This window comes from Labeo rohita, unplaced genomic scaffold, assembly GCF_022985175.1.
Source record: "Labeo rohita strain BAU-BD-2019 unplaced genomic scaffold, IGBB_LRoh.1.0 scaffold_255, whole genome shotgun sequence".
Lineage (NCBI taxonomy): Eukaryota > Metazoa > Chordata > Actinopteri > Cypriniformes > Cyprinidae > Labeo > Labeo rohita.
In genome coordinates, this window is record NW_026128825.1 from 15,551 (window position 1) to 42,019 (window position 26,469).

General features: G+C 36.9%; 1 protein-coding gene across 1 annotated transcript in view; it reads right to left on the reverse strand.

The window, feature by feature from the left end:
- LOC127159836 (ribonuclease inhibitor-like) overlaps positions 1-26,469 on the reverse strand; it is a 49,991-nt gene that overhangs the window by 13,810 nt on the left and 9,712 nt on the right. The window contains exon 3 of the mRNA XM_051102569.1: positions 11,358-11,528. Within this exon, the coding sequence (XP_050958526.1) occupies positions 11,358-11,528 (171 nt within the window). The remainder of the gene's footprint in view (positions 1-11,357; positions 11,529-26,469) is intronic.

Here is a 26,469-nt window from a genome sequence, read left to right on the forward strand (position 1 = left end):
AAAACTTTGCATGCCGTAGTTTACACAGGACTGGTGGAGAAAGTACATTGATACACATTTATTAAATATGTTACGTGGTTTATTTTGACAGGTTAACTGAATGCTGTCCCCTCTTACAAAAACACTCTTCAAACAGATTAAAATATTCAAGTCTTGGTGCCACTGAGTACTTGTAAATCTGTTACTCATTAATTGGAGAAATATTTGTCAGTTTGATCATTTATATTTTGTGACTTGTGTGTGGTAGTTTACAATGGGGCTAAAGATGGACCTATGTAAAAGGCACATTTGAAATTATTACAGACTTTTGTAGCAAATGAGAATCATTAAAATTACAGGCTTCTGTTTTGAAACAAATGTCTTGTTAATATTTTTATTCAATGTAATTAAATCAACAGATTTTCAATAACTATATAAAAAATATGGAAAATATAAAAAGATGGTATTTGGGGTAAAAAAAAAAAAAAAAAAAAAAAAAAAAGAATCACCATAATTATTTTAATTAAAAATTTAAAAATATGATACCGCTCACATGATATAAACAATCTTTTAATTGAGATACTGTAAAGTCATATTACGTTATTACTGGATCTTCAAGCAGTGTAAGAATCCTTCACAATCGTTTACTTTATAATAAAACATACCTGTATTTTTATTTAAATAAATCCATTTTGCAATGTACTCAGTAGAGCTGCACGATTAATTGAACGCGATTTTCCATGTGCATTTTGTCAGTAAAGCCAGCTCTGTAATCAGCAGTAAATCTCCATCACTTGTTTTCAGATGGACCAGTAATTACTACACAGAGCAGTAGTTCACTGATAGGTTACGCAAAAACATCATAGACGACAGTATAGGCCTATTTCACAATATGGCGGCTGAGAACGGAAGTAGCGGTACTTCCGGTTGCGCCACCGCCCGTCATTCATTCATTCATTCATTCATTCATTCATTCATTCATTGTCAGTGCGAACTCGTTTTCTCCCAATCATTAACAAATTTACCAACAATAAGAATAGCAGATGTTGTTGGTTTTGTTGATAGTTTTCAGGGAGATGTGAGGCATCAAAATTGGACAGGGGTTATAAATATGTTTTGGAGCAATTTATATTTGATTATCAAGGTATGTGTGTTATGTTAGACAGCTGCCATGATATCACCGAATTATCAATGTTGTTTTTATGGATGAATTAAAGGTGGCTTATTAATAATAATAAAAATAATAATAATAAAAATGTCCCGTTAATAACTGTGTTTATTTGTGTGTTTGGACACAGTCTCAAACATTATTGTAGGGAAAGTGGTAATTAGGGCCAGGTGTTACAGGTCATTAAGAAAGCATGAGAAACCACATCAGCTTAAGGTAAATTCATTCAGGATTTAGGTAATGATTGTTTATTATGCATTACTTGTCTCAGTGTAAATCCTGTCAAATCAATGTATCAAACATACTGATTAATTCTAGCAGTAGGAGCATCTGCAGTTAGGATATATGCAGTTGGTGTGTGAGTGAGAGAGAGAGAGAGAGAGAGAGAGAAAGTAGGCCTACACATTTCAACTTATGAATAACATTTTGTATTGCAAGTGTTTTTTGCACATTTTGATGCCTTGATGACAGTGGTAGGGGCTCAAACTTAACTACACTAACTAGTAATGGAATGATGTAATTTAATAACAAAATAAAATCCGTTACAGTTGCTGAGAAACAATGTACAGTTAAATTAGTTACTTATGAAAATGTTAACGATTCACACACATACAGATTTGATTTCCCAAATTGCATTGACTGACTAAAATATGAGACACCAATGTTTCAGGAGTTTAGAACATAGAACAGGAGTAATAAAATGTAATCGGTTACATTACTTTTAAAACACTTAAAATAGTTGCACTACTTACTACATTTTAAACTTGTTATCTGTAACTTATTACATTATCAAAACAACCCTCCCAACAATGTTGATACGTTTGAATTTTTGAAATGTATAAAACAATTAATTTTATAAATTTGTCTTTTATCAGATTTACCCAGGGTGCGATTTGTGAAAAAAGCAGAGAAAACTTTTGAAAACTTTTTCTCTCTCCATAGGCGGAGGTTGAACCAACTCCAATAAAGCTATATCTGTTAACAACGCATATTATATACCCGTCTTTTTAGGCAAGTACCAGATAATGAGTGTCATGTCATAAAATGTTTTTAATACGACGGAAAAAAGTTAGCCCTATTAATTGTAATGATTTCATTTCAAACAACGAATAAATTATATAGAGAAAGTGAGCAAAGAACACAGTATCAACGGAGCTTTTTGAAACTCCGAGTCAGTAAATCATTGCATCGCCAAATGATTTGGAAGCGCTGCAGTCGGATCACGAGTCATTCGATTCAGAACGGGACTTCAGAGCGCCTATCACGAATCATTTGATGTAGACCGGAACGTAGGAGGAATAAAAATGATTCAACAGAAGCAGGGATGCATAGACCATAGTGGGAGAAATAGAGCGGGAAAAGTTATCCTTTTCTCAGCGTGAGAAATACAAGGTGTGGCGTGAGAGCGTGTGAACTGGTTGAAATGCGTGTGTCTCACAGTAAATGCGTGAGACTTGAGAGCCCTGCAAATGTCTCTGCGACTCTGAGGACACACCGTAACTATGAGGACAGTGCTGGTGTCCTCATAAGTCGAGCAGTGTAGAAAGGTTTATGAGGGTGCGACTAACCACCTCCCGCGTTTTCTCAGAAAGTCCTAATAAGTCGCTGTAGCCGTTTTTCCGTGTGTATCAGTGTGTGCTCAGAGTGTATAATCTCACACTATCGGAAATTCGCTGCTACTGCAGCCTCATACACATTTCAGCCTGTCAGTGCGCGCGTTTCATTGGTCCAGCAGCGGAATCCTCGTCAGTGATTGGCTGCATTTGATGTCCATCAAAGTCTTCTGATCTTCTATTGGCTGTGAAAGCGACGTGTGATGGAGAGATGATTAATTAAAGGGGTCATCGGATGCCCATTTTCCACAAGTTGATATGATTCTTTAGGGTCTTAATAAAAAGTCTCTAATATACTTTGATTAAAAATTCTCAATGGTTTTGTAAAACAACATCCCTTTTACCTTGTCAAAATGAGCTCAGCAAAAATCATCTCATTCTAAGGGGTTGTTCCTTTAAATGCAAATGAGCTCTGCTCACCCCACCCCTCTCTTCTCTCTGTGTAAAAAGACAGTGTTGTTTACATTAGCCGCGTTTAGCCGCTAAACTTCCTAACTACCACGTTATAAGGAAAGGCGATCGCAAAGATTCATAAATGGATCATGAATTATTTGTGTGAACATAGACGGGTATATGTAGATCGGGAGGCGCATTCCCCTCACAAACAAACGTAATTTACTGCATCTTCAGCTGCTCAGATGTTGGGAGTAAATGACGACCACTATGTTCATTATTACATCCAGCAACACAACACCTCCATCACTCAATCGGAGATATTCTTGTATAACTTACATCCCTGCTCTGGCATCGAAACAAAGAGGGCGGACTGTGACAACTGATTCAAGATAAATCGCTCATGTCAATCAACTATTGTGGGAGTGGCCTCTGTGGGTGTGACGCAACAACGACAGGCATCTGAGAATGACTCGATTTGAAAAAGGGGAAATTATTTTTACAGATTAATTAAAAACTGCTGCATGGATTTTTATAATTATAGGCTAGATTTGTACATACACTGCCAACACACATTAATGTTCAAACAGCATGAAAAAGTGAACTTGGCATCCGATGACAAAGCCAAATTAGCTGAATTCCAACTTGATGACGACTGAAGACGACCACTTGCTCATGCTGAAGGTTTGTTCAATTGTTTATTTACTATATCTTTATGGTGCTATGCATGTTAAACTAGTTAACTTTTAACTTTATGCGCATGACGGCTAGTCAGGCTAATGTCAGATCGGGTGCTACACAATTGGCAGATAAAATGGCGGCTGTGTACTAATTGAATTTGAAAGAAATGTCAAGATAATTTCTATTAATTAATTAGTTTTTCTTTCCAAACGAAATTCGAGTGGTTCATAGACGTAATGAAGTATTCGTGAACCATATTATTGTCATAAATGCTTGAGTGAATGAACTTACAGTTTTTTGTAATTCATAAGTAAAATTTAAACTCCTTTATTGTGTTATCATATATGTCTTGTTAAAGAGTTGAGAGGATAAATTTGCAGTTTAATACAGTGTTGTATATAAACACAGCTGCCCTAAACTAACAGTAATGGTGATTACCAAAATAAATGTTTATGTTTCTGTGTTTCTAATGCTAAAATAGAATTATTGTAGTTTTCTATAATACAGAAATATTACACATATGTAACAGAAACATACCTAAAGCAAAATGACTAGTTGTATGATCAACTGCTATTTATGTCTAATACAGTGTATTTAGAGATACAGACTAAAGTCGGACAATAATGTACTGATCTAATATAACTACAATTTTATTCAGTCAACATGGTAAGAAAAAAGAGAATAAAACCTGAGCAGGATGCAAAAGAAACCATACTGTCAGGCAAAGACAAAGCCTTCATTGAGGGACGGGAAATTAACACATTTAAAGGTAAGTTGTGCATCACAAATAGCACTTTAAAATTCACACATCTCATCCTGGAGTGAGACACATATTGTGCATACAGGTTGAAGAGTCAAACATTAAAAAAATTCAAAATAATTTCTCAAATTTAATGCATATTTTTGCAGATAGTAGGTGTGTGTCACAGTGGTGAAAACTGATTTTTTTTTTTTGCACCTCATATTACTGTAAAATACAAGATTATTAATTGTGTAACAAATAGGTGGACTTTGTGACGTAGTAATTCTAGATAGGCCCGTAACCCCAATTACACTTCACAGAACAATACAAATACAAAATAAGCTCACTTTTACAATTGAAAAACATTCTTTTTTAATTTAACTCAAAATGGGGACTCGTTTCTTTTTCCCTATATCTTGCTTATTCGAAGCATATCAAAGTGCAAAACCAATTACAAGAACAAAAAAGAAAATTATCTCATGACAATCATCATAGGAGCAATCATTAGATCACAATCATCTTTCCAAACAAGCAGAAGAATTTACGAGTCTTCAAAGATAAATGACTAGAGATCAAAACAATGTTTGTCAATATTCAGACACAATATGCTTGTGAAGGTATCAAGTCCTTTTCAGTCCAAGTCCATAATGGAAGCAACCAAACATAATGCATTTGAAAGTTTGTGTTCTTAAACAAGGTTCAAGAGAAGGATGTTTGATGTTTGTGGGCTTGTGTAGATGTGTGTGGATGTGTGTATGGGATAAGAGTCAGTGGTGATTTAAGGCTTCAATTAGGAGAGAGGATAAACTGTTCAAGGCCTACCTGAAGTCCAACGTACAATCAGAATATTTGCGGCCTGTCCGAGACTAGACGAAACTCACTCACGATCACAGCATTCCAACCCCACACAGTTCAAACACAGCTGATAAACGAATGGCATCGCAAACATCCGAACACTCGTCCACTGTGTAGCTGGCGTAAGTCTTGTGACACGAGAATCTTCAGTCTCGTTGGTTCGTGGTCGGCATCATACTTCACAACAGTGCTTACTGTCTGCTGATTAAGCATTTGTATAGCCCAAACACTGCTATGGAAAGGAGCAGCTTGCTGGAACCTTGGTAGTCGAAACACTCTTCCGCCGTGCAGCAAACAAAGCTTTTAAAACACAGTCATCTCAAATCTTGTCTAAATTCTGGCACATTTTAAACGTCTAAAGACTCCAGGCAGTTCAAACTGCTTCAACTTTTGCTCTTGGTGTAGTGGAAAGAAGCCTTCACCCACATGCACACACACCTGCATCTAAATTAATCTGATTTCCTCCATTTCCTTCTGGCTATCAACTCCTCCTACTTGTTGCAATGCCTTATGGGTTCTGTAGTTTGTTTTTCCGTTACAACTTGTTTTTTGGCCTTTTAGGGAGAGGTGTGTTTGCACTGGAACACATTGAACCATCCACCTTTGTTGTTGAATATCGTGGGATTCTCTCTCAAAGTAAACGTGTTGAAGACATTCAAAGCAAATACTTGTTCAAATTCACATGGAATGGGAGACGTTACTGGTAAACTAGCTGTTTTTTTTTTTTTTTTTAACATTTGTTTCAAATTGTCTTTTACATTTTTGTATGTTGCATGTTATTCTAAAACAAAAATGAGTCTATTAAAATGTATTTAATATGTTCTTATTACTATTATTATTATTTTATTATTATTATAATATAATAATCAATGACAAGGTGTTTACAACGGGCATTAAGATGTGTTTTTTTTACAATCCAATCAAAAGTGGATGATGCTAAATACAGGTGTAAACAGAATCTAAAATTGTTTGTCCACTGCAGACCACTTCCAGAGGTAGTCAAAAATGCATTTGATTTGCATTATAATTATGATTATTAATAATATAATAATTATTATAATATAATAATCAATGACAAGGTGGTCAGGGGGTCAACAGGGTCATTCTTAAGGGGGTATTTTTGACCTTGAGTGCATCATCCAGCTTTTTGAATTTACTTAACAAAACAAATTGTTAGGGAGGAAGGTGAAGTGTCTCGTCTATTTGACAGTAGGTTAGATGCCAAGGTTACCTTAACATCCCAAAATATATAATATTCAGTTAGTACCTTGTTTCAGTCAGGAATGTTTTAAGCATGCACTATTTTTCTCACAGCCTAGATGCTTCAAAAGAGGATGGATCACTTGGACGACTGGTGAATGATGATCACAGAAATCCAAACTGCAAAGTGAAGACAATAATTCTTGAAGGAAGGCCACACCTATGCCTATTTAGTATAAGGGATATCTTTCCAGATGAGGAGATTACCTACAACTATGATTTCTCTTGGCCATGACTGAGTATGTGCTCTTGACTTTTTTTTTTTTTTTTTTTTTTAATTATTGAAAGTCAACTTTGTTGTATTGTGTTATACATTTCATTTGTATGATTACTTTTTGATTATGCAAATTACTCTAAAGAATTAATTAAAAATTTGTGTGCATGTTTGTTCTGTGTCTGCTGTGTACACAACATAGCTGTGTAAGTGGCAGTAGATATTTACACTTGTACATATTTACACATTATTGTTTATACTTAGTAGTATATAGTATACTTAGTAGTTGTGGTGGCCTCTGACAAACATTATTGCCTCGATGTTTTGCCTCTCTTTCTCACATTTACAGGAATTATGTGAAGACACGTCTGTGGCAGTGAGCGAATGCAGTGTGAATTCTTCCACATCGGGGAAAGAGAAAGTAAGTGAACTTAATTTCCTTCTTGACTCTAGCTGGGTTTTCATCCAAAGCTGTGAATTTAACTTGTGCTGAAAATTGGAATATCGCATAAAAAGCAGATGAAACAAAATAAGTGCGCTCATTGCTTTCAGAAGTGTATACCTGCTGTTTGGGAACGCAGTTGTGTAAACAGTTCTGGGAGGCAATTATACAAAAATACTTTGACAACAGACTTTGCTTGGGCGTTTCAGAATGACCATAACAACTTTTCAGATGCTGTGCAACAGGATTGGTGTGCTGGTTAGTCAGGTTTTGCCGTCCCATAGAGCAGTCACATTAATTTTTTTATGTGCATGGAGTAATTTATTTGGGAATTTGTCACACGCACCGGATCACGTGAGGTCACGAGGCACCGGAAGTAATCTCCGCGGGTATATAAACAGGAAATAAGGTTTGGTTGGCACCAGACATTGAGTTCATGTTGGACTACTGTGTAGGTCACCTCTCAACTCCTTTCTCTACTCACGTGAGTACCGCTCTACAGAGCTATTTATATACCTGTCTGTATGTGTGTGAGAACGCGGATTTCCTGGTGGGAATCTCTACTCCATAGACGGAGCGTTCTCAGATCAATCGCGTGGTTTACCTGCTCATTCGCGTGTGTTTCCGCGTTTGAGTTCTCCGTCACGCTACACAGGGACCTTCCTCGATCATTCATTTCCTGTCTTGCCTCTGTGACAGAATTGTGTTTCCTTTCTCCATTCTTCACATTAAGCACACAAATCAAACAACACCTCAAGCGAGTGTGAAATCTTTTTTGTGAATTAAGGGATTTCTATTCAAAATTTGCTGTTTTCATCACTCGTTTCTGATGCGATACTTCAAAATGCGCATTAAAAACGGTGCTGCAAACATAGCTACTGACAGCTTTAGATGTAGGAGGGTTGAGCGTCATACTAGGCCGTTTTACCTGGACTATTGTCTTAAAGACATTGTTAGGACGACTCATTCTTTGAGTAAATATACTCCTCTCTGTTTGTTCATTTTCATCACTTGTGTGTCGGGGGGATGGGCGTGACGCTGACATGAAATGTAAGGACGGTTTTGCCTTGTGGGGACCATCATATTTTACACATTTGATGAAAAGGGGTTAGTCTGCTTATGTGTCTGCTTTTTAGACTCAGTTTACACCTGGCATTAAGATGCGTTTTGTCAATCCAATCTGAAGTGCATGATGCTTAATACAGGTGTAAACAGGGTCTAAAATATTTTGCGTTTGTAGACCATTTCCAGAGGTAGTCAAAAATGCATTTGATCGAATTGCTTTCATAGTGTAGATGCGCATTTGTTTGAATGTGAGAGACAGATTTTCTCCCGTGTGATCATTGGGAAAATATGCCGTTTGCAGGCATCGGCTTTTGATTTCAAACTCATCATTAATAAAGTGCACTGTCAAACTCAAGTAAGGCTCCGATGTTCTGCTTGACCACATATCTGAAGTAGTTGCGTAGTATTTCACGTCTTCTAACTCCAACTCGACACTGGCTTTGCATTTGGAATACATTTCAGGGATGGTGACTCTTGAAAAATAACTTCGCGATGGCAGCTGGTATCTCTTATCAAGAGTCTGTATCATTTTTGGAAGCCGGCTTTACTGACGACATTTGCGGGCATCATATCTTTGCATAAATGAAATGTGACGGTGTCGGTAAAAATAGCATACTGCGGGAAAAGTCGGGAGCACGCATGTGCTGTAAGGCGATTTAGAAATCGTTAAACCCTGATTGTCCTCATAAGTCAGGGTTAGTTGTCCTCATAAGTCATGGTTAGTAACGAACAACTAGGGTTGTCCTCATAATTCATAATTAAATCAGGAAACGCCCACTTCTGCCCTGTCCTCACAGTGCTGTATGATGTCAGGTCTTCATATTTCCAGACTGTTTTACTAAAATTGAATTCTGAGTAGTCAGATTTTTTCCCCATGCAACAAGGAACAGTTTAATATTTCTTATTAATCTGTATGACAAAGGGAAAGGTGGGTCCCCATAAATCAGTATGCAACTTGTTCGGGGGAAAAAGTCCTGATAAACCTATGTATGTATTTGTGTGTGTATGTATGTATGTATGTATGTATGTATGTATACACACTGTAATGTAGCAGCAGAGCACTGGATCTAGACCATAAACTAAACTGTCTCGAATCTTTTGCTGTGTTTGATTCTGCACAGGCGAGTACACAGAAGCTACAACGATCAATCACGCCACATTAAAGAGCGCCATCACGGTATTTACTGCTTGAATTTCCTAATGAAATGGACAGAAATTGAAATGTGAGACTTTGTTTCGTATCAAACAACACAAAGCCTAGTCTAATGCTATTTACTGGAAGAAGGCGCACTGTGTACTGTTCATTCATCATCTGAAAACAGCATAGAACAAAAGATCGATTGAGATTTAAGAATCGATATTGGTTCATCAAAATGTGAATCTATTAAAATGGAGAAATCGTTTTTTTTTTTTTTTTTTTTTTTTTACTCAGCCCTAGCGTATTTTGTTGTTTTTAAACACTGCGCTGTCATCATGTAAGTTCATGATTAAAAATGAAAATGTGAACAAAAATAAAAGCAATTTAATTCATTATAATAATTCAAATGAAAATTAAAATGAGGGGTAATAATAGATTATGACGGAATTTTTACGACCCTGTCCGTTAGAATGACGGACAATGTTAAAGTATATATATATATATATATATATATGCTACAAGATTGACTATTTTTAGTCTCCGCCGCTCTGGCAGCGCTTTTACCGGAAAAGAGTTTACCCTACTTCCAGCTCGTGGACGTCAGGTTGTGAAATAGGCCTATTGCGCGATTATGAAATGGAAAGAAATCGTTGGCGATAATGACAGCTGTTTGCGCAGCTTCTCTGTGAACTACGGCTCTGTGTAGGTAGTACATCTGAAAGCATGTGAAAATACCACATTTAATAACATGTTTTTACTCCAAATTCACTTCATAACTTCAGTCCAGCGTATGAAATAAATCCTTCTGTGAGATGATGTGGCTTCTTACACAGAATAAGGCACACAACATATTTAATATTATTCTAAGCAGTGATAAAGACACTGTATTATAAATCTACTTTATTATAATGAAAATTATAATAATAATAACTCAGATAAACCATATATTGTCGTGGTCGTGTGTTTATTAGTCATGTTGAATCAATGAATACAGTTAAATCTTCTGTTTATTCAGCTGCAGTGATTGTGATTTCATGGGTGTCTTCTGGTGTATTTTGTGTTTCCGTGTGAGAGCGACCTCTGACCTTCAGATGAAGATTTACTGCTGATCACAGAACCGCACTTCACTGAAAGATACGCATGACAATCGCAGCTGCTGCCTACTCACGATTACCATTTCATTTCGATTTATCGTGCAGCCCTAGTACTCAGTTAATAAAAGTAAATTATCAGAATCAAAACATAAATAAATTATTTTGGTATTATATGGTACAAGCATTGCTGAAGGTTTTTTTTTTTTTTTTTTTTTTTTTTAGAATTAACTTAGATATTATGCAAAACATATTACTTTAGTTGAAATATTTGTATCAATATTGTGGACATTTTGCCCCATACTGGTGAGGCCATTGTTGCCACCTCAAATATTTCTATATTTTCCCTTTGGAAGTTGCATTCAATATTCATTTGCCTGAAAACTCAGAGGAGACTCGTGTATTTAGCCCGATTGTACTCTAATACTGGTGTGCAGTAATGACAGAAGCATTTCTAGATTCTAGCAGTCACTGTAAAAAAAAAAAAAAAAAAAACACTACAGTGCTGGTTTTGAAAAAAGCTCCATAAAAATATCATAATTAATAAGATCACAATTAATTAATTAATTAATTAATTATTTATTTAAAAAAAAAAAAAAAAGGTTTGGACTGAGAGTGAGAGGACAACAATCAAAACCACTGCTATAGAAAACATATCTGAGTAATTTTGCTTTTTACTTGAAACCTTATAGTTACTGAGATGTGATGAGACTCACTGTAGTTTCTCCAGTTTACAGTGTGGATCCTCCAGTAGAGCAGAGAGCAGCTTCACTCCTGAGTCTCCTGGTGTATTACTCAGATTCAGTTCTCTCAGGTGTGAGGGGTTTGATCTCAGAGCTGAAATCAGAGCAGCACAGCCTTTCTGTGTAATACGACAGCTGGAAACACTGCAGAGAATATATAGAAAATTAAAGATGAGTTATTAGTGCTTGACTCATGTGTCCAATGTAATTGCTGAAAAACAGATGTAATACATATCATAGATATCAATTATTAAACCAGGCACAGAGAGTGACTCAGAGTCAAGACCCATTTTAATAGACTTCAGACTCAAACTGAAATGACTTCAGATTTGACTCAACAAATAGGACCCAAATATTCCCATAAATATTCCCAAAACTACTTGAGAGAATATTTTATTACTATAAATATTACTATAAAATTTTCAACCTTGACTATTGAAGAGGATTTTGTCATTTCATTTGTATTCAGCCTGCGATAATTTGTTGTTTTCCTGATTTAATACTCAAAGCAGAAATATGAGAAAGCAGCACCTTTTTTCATTTTTGTAAAAAAAAAAAAAAAAAAAAAAAAAAGATCTGAATTTGGCTTGATAGAAAATGGATAATATTTGATCTCCACATGTAGGTGGACATGAAACACACCTTTCCACTGATTGGTCAAGCAAAGATCAACTTGTGCTGTACAAACACTTGTTAATAAAGGTTACAAGTGAGTCAGATTACAATTGATGCCCAACTGGAGTCCTCACTTGATGTCAAAATGAGTCCTTACTAGGGGTGCACCGATCCCATATTCAGTATCAGTATCACTCCAAAACTGTCATTTTCTTCTGGATCGAGGTATTGGTCAGACGAGACCCATCCAAATCTGATATTCTGTGTATACTATTGTGTTATTGTTAAGCCTCATGAAAGCCACAAAAACATTATGAAGCTCAATAAAGTTTTTGTGCACTATATTTCAAGTGTTCTGAAGCCGTTTCATAGTTTAATGTGAGGTACAGATGAATATTTAAGTTCATGTAAACTCTACTCTCCGCTGCGGCTGTCTGTCATCCTCCATTCAGTATTCAAACTGTGTGTCACATTCAGTTACGACAGTCAAGACGATAAAATCCAAGCGTTTTGTTCTGAAAAAGTAGCATCGGGCCAGCCATAGTCCTTACTCCTGGAAAGTTGTGTAAAGTGTTAGTGCTGTGTATCTTTTTTTTTTTTTCTTTTTTTTTTTTTTTTTAATGCACCACACATCAATATCTCTTCCCTTTGTGCAACATTCATCAGATGGTTTGTGTGCCATTTGAGGCTGAGACTAATTGACCAGACAATACTTTGCTAATTTAAGAAATTGCTGAATGCTGTCAAATTAAACATGGTTAATGTCATTGAAGATTTCTGCACATGTATATCTGATGTACAAAGTGTCATGAAATTATGGCTGTCACATGATTACTAGTGATGGTGAAGTGAAGTGTTCTGAACCAGTGAAGCTTTCAACACAATTTTATCCGAAAAAGGTTCATTACTCGAAGCTTTTCAAAACTGTTCATGTTGTGGTCATCTAGTGATCATAAAAATGAATAACACCTTCCAAAGTGCTGTGTTTCATTACAGCCGCTGGTTTCACATCTGGTTCTACAAATGATTCTTTGTTTTATTTTATTGTATATAAATAATGGTCATTGTCAAAGTCATTCATTTGTGTCGGTGTACTAGCACTAAAATAAGTAAAATAAATGAAACAAATTCATCAATTAAATCTATGATCTGTTTGTTTTAACTCTGCCTCAGACTTCCTTAGACTGTTACTTCATGGGCAAAGTAAATTTTTGAGCTCTATATATAAATTACTATTAAAAAATAAATAAACAATGCAGACACATTAAAGTGTAATGCAATGTGAAGGAAACGGCACTGAGGTTCACATTAGTTTGAACCAGATACTGAAGCAATCACGTGGTTTTCAAATTATTGAAGCTTCAGACGTCATAAATCACGTGCTTTTCTCAAAACGAATCAAGCTCCGATACAGTGCTTCAATGTGAAATGTGTCCTTTTTTGATACAAGCTTCGGAGCTTCTGTGTTAAACGTAACATCCTATGGAGATAATATAATGCCATAAAGATTTGCATGTAAAGAGTAAGCGTTGTGCAAGTGTACGTAAGACTGTAAGCGTAAATTAAATTTGCATGTGCAAGAGACCCATACGGAAGTGCAATATATTCACATACATGTGAAACATTGTTGAATATATTGAAATATATTTAAATATATTTTCCAAATGCATAAAATTCCTAACTAAAAATGTTATCTTCATGTTGCATGTATAAATACATGTACATATATGTGACAATATATTTCATGTTCCATGTCATTTAAGCCTATAAAATATTATACATGATATGAAATTTGTCACATATGCATGGGCACCAGAAGCAAAAAAAAGGGTGTGGCTCCACTATGTATGTGTGTGTGTGTGTATATATATATATATATATATATATATATATATACTCTAAAAAAATGCTGAGTTGAGACCGCTGATCGGGGCGCGGACCCGAGAGAGAGCAGGCACGTCATGTTCACCTGCACTTGACGTCACCAGTGCGAGTAGCCGTTATTTTCTCAGCGTCTGCAGATGGAAGCGAGTGAAGGACGATTTTCGGTAAGTAAAGATTAAAAATGTAAAGTCATCATTCATTATGTGTGTCCGGGAGTATTTTGAGATTTAATGGAATGTGGAAAAAGTCGGAAAAGAGCTTTTATTGGAAAATACGCTATTTTTCCCTCAGAAATAGTCTTAACGGCCTCTTTTACTGAACGGAAGAGATACCTTAAATACAACGACTGTGAGGTTCGTATGTCATATTTACAGAAGATTTAGGTGTTAATAGAGGATTATTAACAGATTTACATGTTAATTCGTAAGCACTTTTTTCTTTTTTAAACTGAAAGTAGTTTCCTAAAGAAAGTGGTGTCGTGTAATCAAGATTAACCTAATTATTTTGAGGCTGATTAAGTTTTAGGGAGTTAACGGCACAGAAGACCGGTGTGAGAGGAGGCGATTGGCTCGACTTCTTCAGAAGAGAGGGAAAGACGATATAAAGGCAAGTTAAGGTCATAAGTTATGTTATATATATATATATATATATATATATATATATATATATATATTTTGACTAGTAGTAAAAGAAATGTTTGGTTTTTTTGTAGATGTTGAAAGCTTCATTCTTTCAGGATTGATGTGAGTTATTTTAGAAAATACATGTTTCTGTTGTCTCCTGCCTGTTTACTTCACATTTTGATGCAATAATAGTATGATGACTTGTTCAGATTTTAATTAAACCACTGATGTCTGTGTTTTTCATTGCAAAACCTAAAACAACTTTGGAGTTAACAACACAGAAACCTGCTTGTGTGAGGAGGTGATCTTCTCAGCTGCTTCATAACAGAGGGAAAGATGGTTTAAGGTAAGTAAAGGTCATAATGTCATGTTATCAGTTTTTCTTTCTTTTTTTTCTTTTTTTTTTGTCTAAGAGTGAAAAAAACATTTTATGTAGGTGAGCCAGACACATTATGTAGAAAGCCAGAGACATAGGTGAGCGCTTGATTATTTTGAGATTGATGCAAGTTATTTGTAGAAAATACATGTTTTTGTTGTCTCCTGCCTGTTTACTTCACATTTTGATGCAACAATAGTATGATGACTTGTTCACATTTTAATTAAACCACTGATGTCTGTGTTTTTCAATGCAAAACCTAAAACAACTTTGGAGTTAACGACACAGAAGCCTGCGTGTGTGAGGAGTCTTCTCAGCTGCTTCATAAGAGAGGGAAAGATGGTTTAAGGCAAGTAAAGGTCATAATTTTATGTTTGTTTTTTTTTTTGTTTTGTTTTTTTAAAGAATGTTTAATGTAGATGTTAAAAGGTCAGAGACATAAGAGAGCTTCATTCTTTTAAGATTGGTGGGAGTTATTTTTACGCATGCACATAGTCTGTGTAATCCGGGTCTATACAGTTAGGGTATGTCGAAAAACTCCCATCTCGTTTTTGTCTTCAACTTCAAAATTGTCCTACAAACCTGTTTTACCTTTTTTTGTAAAGAGCGTTTGATCTTCTTTGTATGTTCACTTTGTAAACACTCTGCAGTGTTCTGCATTCTGTAGAAGACGAGATGGGAGTTTTTTGACATATCCTAACTGTATTGACCCGGATCACACAGACTATGTTTGTGTAGAGATAGGAGTGCAGTGTCAGATTAGTGGCATTTTGCATATGGGTTTACACATGATCACTGACTGACTTCTGGATCAAAACTCTCGAATTCTCTGTTATCTTCATAAACAACAATATGCAAAAAAGATGCAAGTAAGAGAGCGATTTTGCAGAATTGACAAGTTTCAGAGATTTTTGTGGAAGTACATAACTGACATTAGACTCAGACTGTTCAGTGTTCTTTGACCACTTTCTTAAAGTAATTGTAACGAAGCGGAGATGAGACGAGGATCTATGTGCAAGAGTTTATTGTACATCCAAAGAAAACAACAAATTATCCAGAACGGGGAACCCTTAGAATCCAGGCAAGAACAGGGAGCAACCATCACAGACATTAAACAACTGACAAAATACAGGGGAAAGACAAGGACTATTTATACACAGGGTGAGGTAATGATCTAATTGGTAACCGGGGTAACTGATGAGGGAGTGGGTGTGGTTCAATGAAGATCCATGGCAACAAACAAGGGAACAGAGGTACAGGGAAGCAGGGAACAATAAGACACAAAAACTACAAAATAAAAGTCCTTAAACACGAATACAGAAGACAAAGACCAGGCACATGACATAACCCCCTCAAAAGAGTGGCTTCCAGACGCTCCAAACAGAAATACCAGTCCAGGAAGGGGGAGGAGCTCAGGCAGAACTGGGGAAGGGATGGAGGGCCAGGTCCATGTAAGGGGAGATAAACAAGGGACTGAAGCAGAGCAAGAGGCCAGGGTGGAGTCGGCCAGATGGGAGGAGCTGAGGACCACCAGATCATGAGAGAAGACCTCCACGGCGGAGCAGGCGGTACCCAGCAGGGCGGAGCAGGAGGCTCAGGAGCCCTCCAGGGCGGAGCCGGAGGCAGAGCAGGTGGCACTAGAGCCCTCCAGGGTGGAGCCGGAGGCAGAGCAGGCGGCGCTAGAGCCCTCCAGGGCGGAGCCGGAGGCAGAACAGGTGGCACTAGAGCCCTCCAGGGCGGAGCCGGAGGCAGAACAGACGGCGCTACAGCCCTCCAGGTCGGAGCCGGAGGCAGAGCCAGCGACACTAGAGCCCCCAAGGGCAGAGCCGGAGGCACAACAGCCCTCCCAGGCGGAACAGGAGGCGGAACAGGAGGCGGAGCAGGAGGCGGAGCAGGAGGCGCAGCAGCCCTGCGGGCGGAACAGGAATCTGCATCACGCTCTGGGACCTGGGGAGAGCAGGGACAGAGGAGGCAGACAGAATAGAGGGAGAAGGCGCAGCAGCCCTCCAGGGCGGAACAGGAGGCGGAGCAACCCTCCGGGGCGGAACAGGAGGCGGAGCAGCCCTCCGGGCGGAACAGGAGGCGGAGCAGCCCTCCGGGGCGGAACAGGAGGCGGAGCAGCCCTCCGGGGCGGAACAGGAGGCGGAGCAGCCCTCCGGGGCGGAACAGGAGGCTGCGTCATCGACTGGGACCTGGGGAGAACAGTGACAGAGGATGTAGACAGGGAAAAGGGAGAAGCAGAGAGTTTGGTGGTTAACGCCCCCTCCGTAAGAGGTTCTACGGCTGGCGCCGACACCTCTGGAGGCATTGGCGCAGCTTCTCCGACGGGGAAGGCCTCTGGAGCAGACTTGAGACCAGACGAGAGCTCTGGTGCAGGCTTGTGATCAGACGAGAGCTCAGAGGCTGACCTGTGAACAGGCGTGACCTCAGGAGCACAGTGTGTAGCCCACACACACCACATGGCCACTGCCATTAAGGGAAGAGCAGCAGCGATAACGTCACTTGGCTTGTGAAGATCTGCTGTAACGTGGCTTGACTCGGGAACAACATGGCTTGACTCGGGAACAACATGGCTTGACTCGGGAACAACATGGCTTGACTCGGGAACAACATGGCTTGACTCGGGAACAACATTGACTTGGCTTGACTCGTGGGGAACAGCTGCTGTAGCTTGACTCGGCCCTGTAGCTTGACTTGAATCAGGGGTAGCTGCCGCAACAAGAGGGAGCGCCATCTTAGCTGTCCGTACAGCCATTAGGGGTGAGTCCAACACGTGGGTCATCATGTGGCGTGACTTGGAGACAGCGACCATCTTGTGGACTGGCTTTGGCGTGGCGGCCATCTTTGCGACAGGCTCTGGCGTGGCGGCCATCTTTGCGACAGGCTCTGGCGTGGCGGCCATCTTTGCGACAGGCTCTGGCGTGGCGGCCATCTTTGCGACAGGCTCTGGCGTGGCGGCCATCTTTGCGACTGGCTCTGGCGTGGCGGCCATCTTTGCGACTGGCTCTGGCGTGGCGGCCATCTTGTGCAGTGGGTCTGGGCTGGCGGCCATCTTGCAAGGAGACTCAGGAGTGGCGACCATGCTGTGAATTACCCTTTCTACTTCCTTAACAGAAAAAGGGGATTCACAGAACAGCAAAACAAAGTCTATATACTGTGACAGGGTCCAGCTGGGGTCCTCATCCGGTAAGTTTAAACTAACCTCTGGATCGAGTCGAGTCCACTCCGAAACAGTCCTTTATTTTGGTGTCATCTCCAGGCACTAGCTGGCTGTAATAAAGGAACTCCTCCACATAATATTCGATCGGTCGGCCGTTTTGAAAAATTGAGCAAAGAGTGCTCAGAGGGTCGCGATAAACTCCTGCTAGATCCATAGTGGGTCAGTTGTTCTGTAACGAAGCGGAGATGAGACGAGGATCTATGTGCAAGAGTTTATTGTACATCCAAAGAAAACAACAAATTATCCAGAACGGGGAACCCTTAGAATCCAGGCAAGAACAGGGAGCAACCATCACAGACATTAAACAACTGACAAAATACAGGGGAAAGACAAGGACTATTTATACACAGGGTGAGGTAATGATCTAATTGGTAACCGGGGTAACTGATGAGGGAGTGGGTGTGGTTCAATGAAGATCCATGGCAACAAACAAGGGAACAGAGGTACAGGGAAGCAGGGAACAATAAGACACAAAAACTACAAAATAAAAGTCCTTAAACACGAATACAGAAGACAAAGACCAGGCACATGACAGTAATATTCCCATTTTCCTTTTCATGCTACTGAAGTGTTCAACAAATTCAAAACGGTTCTTATAGCTTGTTTTGTCTGTAGCCAGAGTATGATGTGCTTTATTTCCACCGAAAAACTTTGTCAACTTAAAAGTCATATAATACATTTATTGTAATCATTTTTAGCTATTTTTTCGTATTATTTTTTCTTATTTTCTTTCTTTTGTTTAATTATTGTTACTATTATTTCTTTTTCTATTTGCTTCATATTATATATATATTTTTCTTATTATTTTCTTTCTTGCTTGCTTTTATTTATTTTTGTAAACTATTAATTATGAAAAATTTTTAAATAAAATTTTCGTTCCCTGTAGGTTATTTTTAGATTGCATTTTTACAACCTACAGGGAACGTTCCGGGAATGTTCCCTGCAGGTTATTTTTTGGTTTAATTTTATAACCTAAAAACAACCTTCTCAGAACGTTCCCTGCAGGTTATTTTTAGTTGTCATATCCGTGTAAACTAATAAAAATTTGGCAGATCTTTCTGATCATTCTAATGCTGAAATGTATTCTTTTTCATCATAAACAAACTATTTTTTTGCAGAATTTCATGTCTGAAATAAGCGTTTAATAAAGTGTAGACATCAAAGTGGTCAAATCGAATTATAATTATAATATAATTCCAATTAAGCCAAGGTTAAGCGTAGTCAGAAAATCATATTATTAACACTGGGTTTGTTTGTATATTTCTTTTCTGCGCGCCTCTGATCTGCACGCGCTTCTCTAGCACGCGCTCAATCCTGCCTTCCACAGAAAGCCGCTCACCTGCGTAATTTAAAAATTAACGGTCATTTCGTTTTACTGACTGACTAACATTCGTTGATTGATCGCTTTAATGAATAATTACTTATAATTAATATATATATACGAGAGTAAATATTGTGATTTCAGGGGAATTTGACACGTCCAATTGAAGAGAACATGATGTTCTTTGTGTAAGTTTTTGTGTACTGACCAAAAGAGGAGAAGCACATCGTCGTTAATTCAGTGGTAAGAAACGAATGTAATATTATCCTAATTAAAGTCAAATAAATGTTATTCGTTTTCAATGTCTGTAAAAATAAAATTCACATTTTTAAAATCCAATATTTTGTTGAAGTCAGTGTTATTTGGTGCTTTAATAAACAAAATCTGGGTTATGGTACTTCTAATCTTATATATTAACGAATAAAACAACTCTAGGATATTAAAGGATAATTTAATGTCATTTTATGGTGGCTAAATGTGCTCTAAATATCTGTAAGGATTTGTAGTAGTGATTATTGAGGTCCACATCCGTCCGTCTTCCATGCTGCTTACTACGGGACGCGGGAGTGCTGACATACGGCAGCGGTATCAGAGTGAAGAGGTTAGGAGAACGTTCTGGGAACCTTCAGAGAACTTTCAGGGAACCTTCTAGGAACATAAATAGAACGTTCCCTATTGGTTAGCCAGGAAAGTTTTCTTAACGTAAATAGAACGTTCCCTGTAGGTTAGGGGAACGTTCTGGGAACCTACAGGGAACATTCTGGGAACGTTCTCAGAACGAAGTCATAGGTCCCCACCAATGTCCAGAGCAAATCTACGCCCTTGGGTGAGCTAATCATAGACTAAATGGCGGGTCCACCACCTTTTTGTAACCAATCAAATGAGACTCTCGCAGACTCCATTTACTCTTATATGATTGGTTCACTAAACACATCACACGCCAAAACATTTATCTTCATTTAGTTCTCGCTGCCGGTGGAATGATACTTTTAATGTAGACTTAGATTAAAATAAATAAATAAACAACTTAATTAAAACATGAAACTTTATAGGTTGTGTACTATTAGGCTAGACTCTCATGTGTTCATCCTGAATTGCTAGCTGGTGTTAACATTATTGGATTGGTTTGGCTTTACATTGAAATGCATATATCATATATTATAGCCTAATGTATAGCTGATGTTAAACATTACAGCTAAAATGATATGTGACAATGCTCAACACTATAGTATCAGAGTGCTATACTTTTTATAAAACATTTTTATAATATAACAATAAAGCTACATAAATCTGAATTTGACAATTTTCCAGACCATGTCTCTGTTTATTGTATTTAACACTCAATTGTATACTTTGAAAATATTTTGTAAAATACCCTTAAACTACAACAAAACAACAAAATATGACTATATATATATATATATATATATATATATTCACTATTTTGAACCAAATTTTATTAAAAAAAAAAAGAGTCATCCTTGATCAGTAGACAGGTGAAAGTATGCATGTTTTTATAAATTATTATAAATTATGCTGCTAGTGCAGATACTAGGCCATCTTTAACACTAGAACCGCCAGGGGTCGCTGTACACCTAAAACCACCAGCGGGTAAATTTTACCCAAGCACATGACTACTGTTTTGATTCATCTAAAGAACATTTTATTTCACTGTATTATGCCACTGTTTTCATAAAGAAGTGTCTAGAGTCATAAAAAATGATGTACAGTCATCAACTATATTTTTGTCCTGTTGTTTTATGTTCAAGGCTGTTTATGCAGGTTACAGTCACTTTTCATAACAGTCAATATAAGCTAAACAAGCCTGCACTGACAAAGACAATTAAAAGGAAGTAACTACATATTTGGGTGGTGTAATATTATAATTCAATGTCATTAATCAATATAATAAGATAACTTATGTTATTTAAATAACTAAAACAGCCTATAGACAATAATGTGCGATAATGATTCAACACACTGCATGATGTGATGATAAATTCAAGCAGTGCTTCACCTAATTAGTTCTTAATTTAAATGTATATAATTTATTATTTAAATAAAACACCAAATAAACTTTGGGTAATCAAAAAAAATATTTTATTCAATAAACCACAGATCAGAGTTTTTTGTTTGTTGTTTGTTTATTTTTATTTTTTTTTAAATTATTTTTTATTATTTTTTTCAGGCAGACTAAATAGCAACACAGTAGCGAACAATAAACAACAGAAATGGCAAAACAAAAATGAAAAAAATCTAAAGTTTGAAAAATATGAGTAATGTTAGACTGAAAAAATGGCAATGGGGGATTGTTGAATTTGCAAAAATGCATTTAGCATTTCCAACATGATTAATTTATGATTCCCATCTAAACATATTTTAGTCTTGTGCTGTTCATTTAATGTTGAAAGATGTTCTTTTTTTTAGAATTAATCATGTTGAAATGTAAGAAATTAGTTCTGTTTTCTTTGGAAACTCCGCCATTTTGTCTCGTGCTGTGGAGCTGGAGGATCTCAACAGTGTGAAACAGTAATTAAAACTTTGAACTGAAATGCCATTTGAGAAACAGTTAGTACCCGATTAAACGATTTTTCACTGAGGTAACATTTTTATGTACTGATTTTATCGAGAAACCCGATGGAAAGTCTAAGTTAGTGCTAATATTTAAGGTGGTGAACCATAAAATAATTACTATTTAAACCATGACGTGAATTCATGTTTTTTTTAATCATGTACAATCATTCAGGCATGTTTTACATATATTTTTTTCTGTGACGACTAATAAATTAGGTGTCGGGGAGTGATTTGTGGTGGGGGAGGATGTTGCCTACAAAATGTTAAAATGCCTTTTGACTGAGCTGGGAATCTTTTCAACTGTATGTAGAGAAAATCCTCGTTATTCTGTGACTGCGTTTACTGCAAATTCTCTTTCAATTTAAATTATTTCACTGGACTGCCTTAATTGCAACGAATGGGGAAATGCTGTCAGGGAGTGACTGGTGGCGCCAACGTATTTGAGGTGGGGGGGCGGGTACCTTACAGATCCTTTAAATCTCACAAGATGCTTTCAGGGCTGAAAGTTTCTACTAACGAGCTGACGACGAGTAGTGATGGAAATTTCGATTCTTTCAAGAGATTCGTTCAATTTCAGTTCGTTCACCAAAATGATTTTAGATTCGTTCAGTGATTTGTTCAGTGACCATTTCTTCATTTTACATAAGTACGCCAGCAAGTGGCGACTGCAAATTCTCTTTCAAAGTAACGTTAAGTCATTTCAGTCGCAGGCCTTAATTGCAACGAATCCTGTCAGGGAGTGACTTATTTGAGTTGGGAGAGGGTATGTTACAGATCGTTTAAATCTCATAAAATGCTTGCCACACTTCAATTTTAATAGCACATTTTAAATCTTAACACGATTTCTCTTAAAGATGTGGTGTCTTATGCTGAAATTGCGCTAAGCTTCAAGTCAGTGGGCTTTTTTATTTAGAAGGCGGACATATTCTGCCTTTTTTTTTTTCATTCATAGTGTTATTAGTGCACTGTCTTGGTTTACAGTCATTTTACTTTTGAAATACATGGTAACTGGCTAATTTTGAATGTCATTTCTTTTATTACCTCCAGTCAATCAAAAGTTGTATTTGTAAACGTTAATGCACTTTGAACTAACAAACAATTACTTTTTTTTTTAGCTTAATAATAAATACTGTTACAAATGTTTTATATGTTTTTAGTTCATGTTAGTTGATCCACTATTCTAACACTGTTCACTAATGAAAACATTCTGAAGTGTTACTAAAAAGGTTTTATCAGTTTAATTTTAAAGTTAAGAAGGACATATGCTTAATTCTAGGGAGCCTTAACTACCTCTGGGAAAATGTTATTGCTTTAAAACTAATGCATTTTATTTAATATTTTACAGATATCTGATGCTCATCTATTCATGTGCAATTTGATTTGCAAAGGCACAATAGTAGTGGTAAGTATTTCTGTCTTTACTGCAGTTATATTTGATCACTATATTATATTGTTGTTGTTGTTGTTGTTATTATTATTATTTTTTTATTTATTTTTTTATTTTTTAACTTTAAATATTTCTCCCTCTCTAGTGAATGTGGCAGTGTAAAGGGTGCTCAGTAGCAGTTTCCAGTAGACTGACACTACTAAACCATTATAAAGTCAAGCATCCTCATTTTGGACGTACAAGCCGTTATCCATGTACGTATTTTTAATGCCCGTGCACATTTAAGACGTGGTGTATACCTGTGTGTACCTCAATGAGAACCCAGACAATTTGGTGAAAGAGTATATGGTGAGTACAATTATAAAGGTTCATTAATTTAGACATTTCTTTCATTAAAAAAATTGCTCATTAACAAACCAACCCACTAAGATAACTGAACAGTCCCCTCCAGGATTTTGTGGGGCTTTTTTTTTCCTGATTTTTGCTGCCTCCAATAACTGCAGCAGCTTTTTCTCAATTTGTGGCATTTCTTGTTTTGCAGTAACAATTCACTCTTAAGAAAAAACGTTTACTAAATAAAGTGTGCTAATATGGAGGATGAGAAATTACTTAAGTATAAATAAATGAGTAAATAAACACATACATGTAGAAATACAGAGATAAATAAATGAAGAAAGAAAGAAATGTTGAAATACATGAATAAATGAATAAAATCTGATTTATCAGATTTTTAAATATCAGATTCACCAATTCTGAAAATAAAACTGATGTGATATTAAGCTGTTCATAAAGGCAGACTTGCTCATTCTGTGATTTTGGTATTCAAAAAATTACAGATTATTGATCACCCGTGAATGCAAAGCACAAGTTTACAAAATAACAAAAAAACAATGTGGAAATAACGTTAAGTTGTTAGTCAAATCAGCTAGTTTCTGAAAAAAAATGTACTGTAGTAAATGGTTAGTAGTGCTTGTAAAAAACTATAATAGCCTTAAATTTACCATTGTCTGAGACCCCTTTAAAATGTAGGTTAACATCACAAACTGTAAAATGTAAATACATTTTACCCTAATGACACCATGGTTGATTTTCATAACGGGTAAACACAGGTCACAAGTTAATCCGGGCACATTTCCTTGATTCAGCCAGCTGCATAATATGATGCCGAGAGTAAAATCCTGACTTCAATCCTGAATCTGTGCGGTTCGACAGGTCAGTGCGTTCATTACTGGCATTTCACAGTGCAGCTATCATAACGTGTGTTCAAAACCTGTGCCGAACAGACTTTTTTGTTTATTTTCCATACTTCAGCTGCTACGGGCGATCATACGATAATTTGTAATCTTTACAAGAATACCAAAATCATGTAATGAGCAAGTTTGCCTATATTGGAAAGCTTAATATCACGTCAGTTTTGCTTTCAGAATCGGCAAATCTGATGTGGTCGTTCACCAGATGATATGACCACCAGTTAAACCGTAACTGTTAGATCAAGGTCTAAATCCATATCAACCTGAGCTGAACTGAATCATCGACTACACGTTCCAAATGAAACAGAAGGTAGTCGCTTGGTGCAAGATCTATATCTTTTGCTATTAAATGCAACTAGTAGTATCCACAGTGGTACAGCCGTAAATGGCGATCCTGTTTAACCAATCCTGCGTTGAGAGAGGTTAGGACCGCCTACATTATTAACATACGGACACAGAAAAACAGAAATAAATAAATGTAGAAATGCATAAATAAATGTAAAACTACATAAATGTAGAAATAAATGTAGTATAACACAAATGGTGCAGCACAATTAAAAATTATGTTTTTGACAATTTATTTATTCCTTCATTTATGCACATCTGCATTTATTTCAGCATTTTTTTTTTTAATTTTGTAATTTTTAATTTTATTAATTTAATTTTTTTTTTAATAAAGTAGCACGATTCTACGATGTTTCTCCAAAAGCAGATTGTGGCTGTTGAGAGTGTGTTGATAGTCTGTGTAATTGGATGGCCGAGCTCCAGAAAGCCAGTAACGAAGGGGCTTTTAGAGGTTTGGGAAAGAAAGGGGGGGAAAAAAGAACCCTAAACTCTAGCACAAAGAATCATTATATATTATATGAAGAGTTCTTCAGAACCATTCAGACCTAAATAGAACTGTTACTGTGCTTAAAGAACCTTTTTTTATTTTTTATTTATTTTTTATAGTGTATAGACATTATGAGGTAATCATTTCTCATTGTCTCATAGCCCGTTTTATTAAATTAGTTGCTCCAAACTAACTTGTGCTAAAGCACAGATCAAGCAATCAATTCCACGATTATCCTCTGCATACCATAAAGTTACCGATCACTGCACAATTGGATGTCTTGGCTCTAAAATTGTAGGACTAACACTTACAATCCTAGAACTAGGTCTAACAGCAATCTGTAATCAGCCATCTGTCTTTTTTGAGGACTGTTCTTGACTTGTCTGGTTCTCATTATATAGAATTTTATATTAAGGCAGTGAGAACTAAATGAAGATAAATGTTTTGGCCTGTGATGTGTTTATTGAACCAATCAGATAAGAGTAAATGGAGTCCATATTAAAGTCTTCATTTGAAGATTGTTTTGCTATGTGTTTAGAACCAATCAGATGGTGGCCATGAGAGTCTCATTTGATTGGCTACAGAAAGGTGGTGGCCCCACCCTCCCCCTCACGCTTGAAAAACTCAGTGAGTGAGAGAATCGTGCCAAAAGTGTAAGTGCAGATAAAAGAAAGATGGAGATGTGCATATCGGATTATTTCTGCAACTTTGTGTCCTACATACACAACAAGTCATTCAGACATTTGCAACAGTTTGTTTTTTACACATACAGATTGGTTCTACGCAGATCGTATTTATTTTGCGAAAGCATGAAGCTGCAGTTTCACAATACATGAATTACACTTACGAGTAACAGTAAAATGCTGCAAATCCTTTTTTCTTACGCTTGAAACATGATTTACACCTTTACAAAGTTTCTCTTGTGCATGCAAATTTAATTTACACTTACAGTCTTATGTACACTTGCACAACGCTTACGTGTTATTTGTTATCATTATTCTCC